The following is a 2,467-nucleotide window of genomic DNA, read 5'->3' on the forward strand; positions in this document are numbered from 1 at the left end:
ACTCCTCACAGGTCCCTTCCAAGACTTCCCCCTCCAGTCCAGGGAGGGGGTCATGGGAGGTAGCTCTGGCCCTCCAGACAGACAGGGGTTCCAGGAGTAGGGGCCAGGTGGAAGTTGTACCCAGCTGAGGGAGGAGGAAGGCCTGCCTCTGGTCAATGACCTTTAACCCGACTTTCCCCACCAGCTCGCCACTTCCTGGGGGGGTGGGCACCAAGGAGCTAGGTTCTGTGGATCTTCGGTGTCCTTTATTCCTGGAGTTTTACTGACCCTCTCAGCCATGCCCCTTTGCTGACTGCCAGGCCCAGCCCCAGTCATGGGCCTAAGGCCTCCCACCCCTTCCCCCTCCGGGGGCTCCGGCTCGGGTTCCTTGCCCCCTCCTTCCCGCCGCCAGCTTCTCAGCCGCCGCTGCTCTTCCTGCTGCTTTCCGGGGGGTAGGTGAGGCTGGAGCTAAGGGGCAGAGGGAGGTGGGCGAGTGTGCTGGGGCCAGGGGTGGAAACCTGGGCTAACGGCAACCCCCTCCCCAACTTCTGTTCCGGCCCTTTTCTCGCCTCCAGAATACCACTTGGGTCGCTCGAGGAGGAAGAGCGTCCCAGGGGGGAAGCAGTACAGCATGGAGGCCGCCCCCGCTGCACCCTTTCGGCCCTCGGTGAGTGAAGGCACCTGCCAGATGTGGCTCAGCTGGGTCTCCTCCCCTCCAGCCCCAGCTGGAGCCTGAGGATTATGAGAAAGGAGGAAGGAGGGGAGAGAGAGAGTATGTGTGTGTGTGCCCCCACCTCTTTGGTTTCCCCCTTCTTGGCTCTGCCCCCTTGCTTCTCAGACCAGCCCTCCCACCTTCTCCAGGCTGGGGTGTGTGTGTGTGTGTGTGTGTGTGTGTGTGTGTGTGTGTACACTCGCATCCATGAGAGCACAGGAAGACAAACTGGTAGCAGGGCTCCTATCCCCCTTTCCTCGCCTCTAGAGATTTCCCTTTTCCCCCCATCCCACCTTCATCCAGGGACTCTTTACCAGCTGAGCGGTGAGGAGGTAAAACTGACCCTACCCCAAAACACATCTATCCTCATTTCCCCCCCACCCAGCAAGGCTTTCTGAGCCGGAGGCTAAAAAGCTCCATCAAACGTACGAAGTCACAACCCAAACTTGACCGGACCAGCAGCTTTCGCCAGATCCTGCCTCGCTTCCGAAGTGCTGACCATGACCGGTACAGGGCTTGGAGCAGTGGGCTAGAGCGGGGTGGGATGAGTTGGATGCAGTGTAGGGGCCTCCAGAGTGAGGCTGGAGGGGTGGGGGTTCTGAGTGTAGAGCTTGACGGCTTCAGATTGATTGAGAGGTGTGGTGGGACAGGGGTCAGAACAGAGGAGCAGCAGGAGAGGGGCTTGGTGCAGGGTGCCCAGAGAGGGTGAGCAGCAGGGCAGGAAAGGGGGTGAAGGTGAAGCCAAGGAGGGATGGACTCTTCTGACCGTCAGAAGGATGGGCTCCAGCCCAGGATGGAAGGAACTGTACAGAAGGACGGAGAAGGAGTGATGGAGCCTGGGAGGAACATTTAAGGAATCCAGGGAAGGGGCGGTGGGCTGGTTGGTAGGAGGGGAGAGTGTGATCCAGGTAGAGGGTATGAGAAAAGGGTGGTAGGGTGGGGTGGGGCTGGCAGGTATTATGGAGGAGAGAAGGTGCAGCGTAGAGCGTGACAGAGAAGGGGAGGTGGCACGGGTATGCAGGTCAACAGACTGGGGAGGGGAGGTTGGAGGGTTAATCCATGGACTGAAGCCTGAGGAAGAAGCCCGCAGAGAAGTCCAGAGGGCACTGTCTCCGAGGCTGGGCTTGAAGGAAATCTTGTTTGCTCCTGTGGTCTGCTCTTTGGGGTCCCTCTTTGGGTTTCCCCCTCCCCCAGTCCCCCCCCCCCCCGCCCCAGGGAGAACCCTGTCCTTCCTTTCCCCCCATGTCTGGCCGCCCCCGGGATGGGGCAGGTAGGGGAGGTTGGGATAGGTGAGTCACACCTTCCCCTCCCCCTTCCCATGTCACCGGAGCTGGATTTGGGGAGGGGGGGTGTGAGGGCCTGGTATTCCTGGCCGCGGGGGCGGGGGGCCGGGGGAGCGTCGTGCTGACGGCAACAGAGCCCAAGATGACGGGGCTGCTATAAATAGCTCCATGGAGGCTCCCACACCCGAGCTCCCCCTCCCGCTTCCCTACTGCTCTCTACTCTTCATCCCCTAGCCGGCTGCGAGCAAACTGTCCTGTGGTCCCGGCCTCCACTCCCCTCAGTTCCTTTCACCTTCTGCCTTCCCTGTGGTCCCAGCCTCCACTCCCCTCAGTGCCTTTCACCTTCTGTCTTCCCTGTGGTCCCGGCCTCCACTCCCCTCAGTGCCTTTCACCTTCTGCCTTCCCTGTGGTCCCAGCCTCCACTCCCCTCAGTGCCTTTCACCTTCTGCCCTCCTGCACTGATTTTCCCAAGTTCGTCCCCACCCCACCCCCC

The 2,467-nt window shown here is 61.2% G+C and overlaps 1 protein-coding gene across 1 annotated transcript in view; it reads left to right on the plus strand.

Annotated features, from left to right (window-relative positions):
- Positions 1-554: 554 nt before the first annotated feature.
- SYNGAP1 (synaptic Ras GTPase activating protein 1) overlaps positions 555-2,467 on the plus strand; it is a 15,089-nt gene continuing 13,176 nt past the window's right edge. The window contains 2 exon segments of the mRNA XM_024766050.1: positions 555-646; positions 1,077-1,198. Of these exon segments, the coding sequence (XP_024621818.1) occupies positions 611-646; positions 1,077-1,198 (158 nt within the window). The 5' untranslated portion in view covers positions 555-610.

The sequence above is a fragment of the Neophocaena asiaeorientalis genome, unplaced genomic scaffold (genome assembly GCF_003031525.2).
Source record: "Neophocaena asiaeorientalis asiaeorientalis breed wild unplaced genomic scaffold, Neophocaena_asiaeorientalis_V1.1 scaffold46, whole genome shotgun sequence".
In the NCBI taxonomy this organism is placed as follows: Eukaryota; Metazoa; Chordata; class Mammalia; order Artiodactyla; family Phocoenidae; genus Neophocaena; species Neophocaena asiaeorientalis.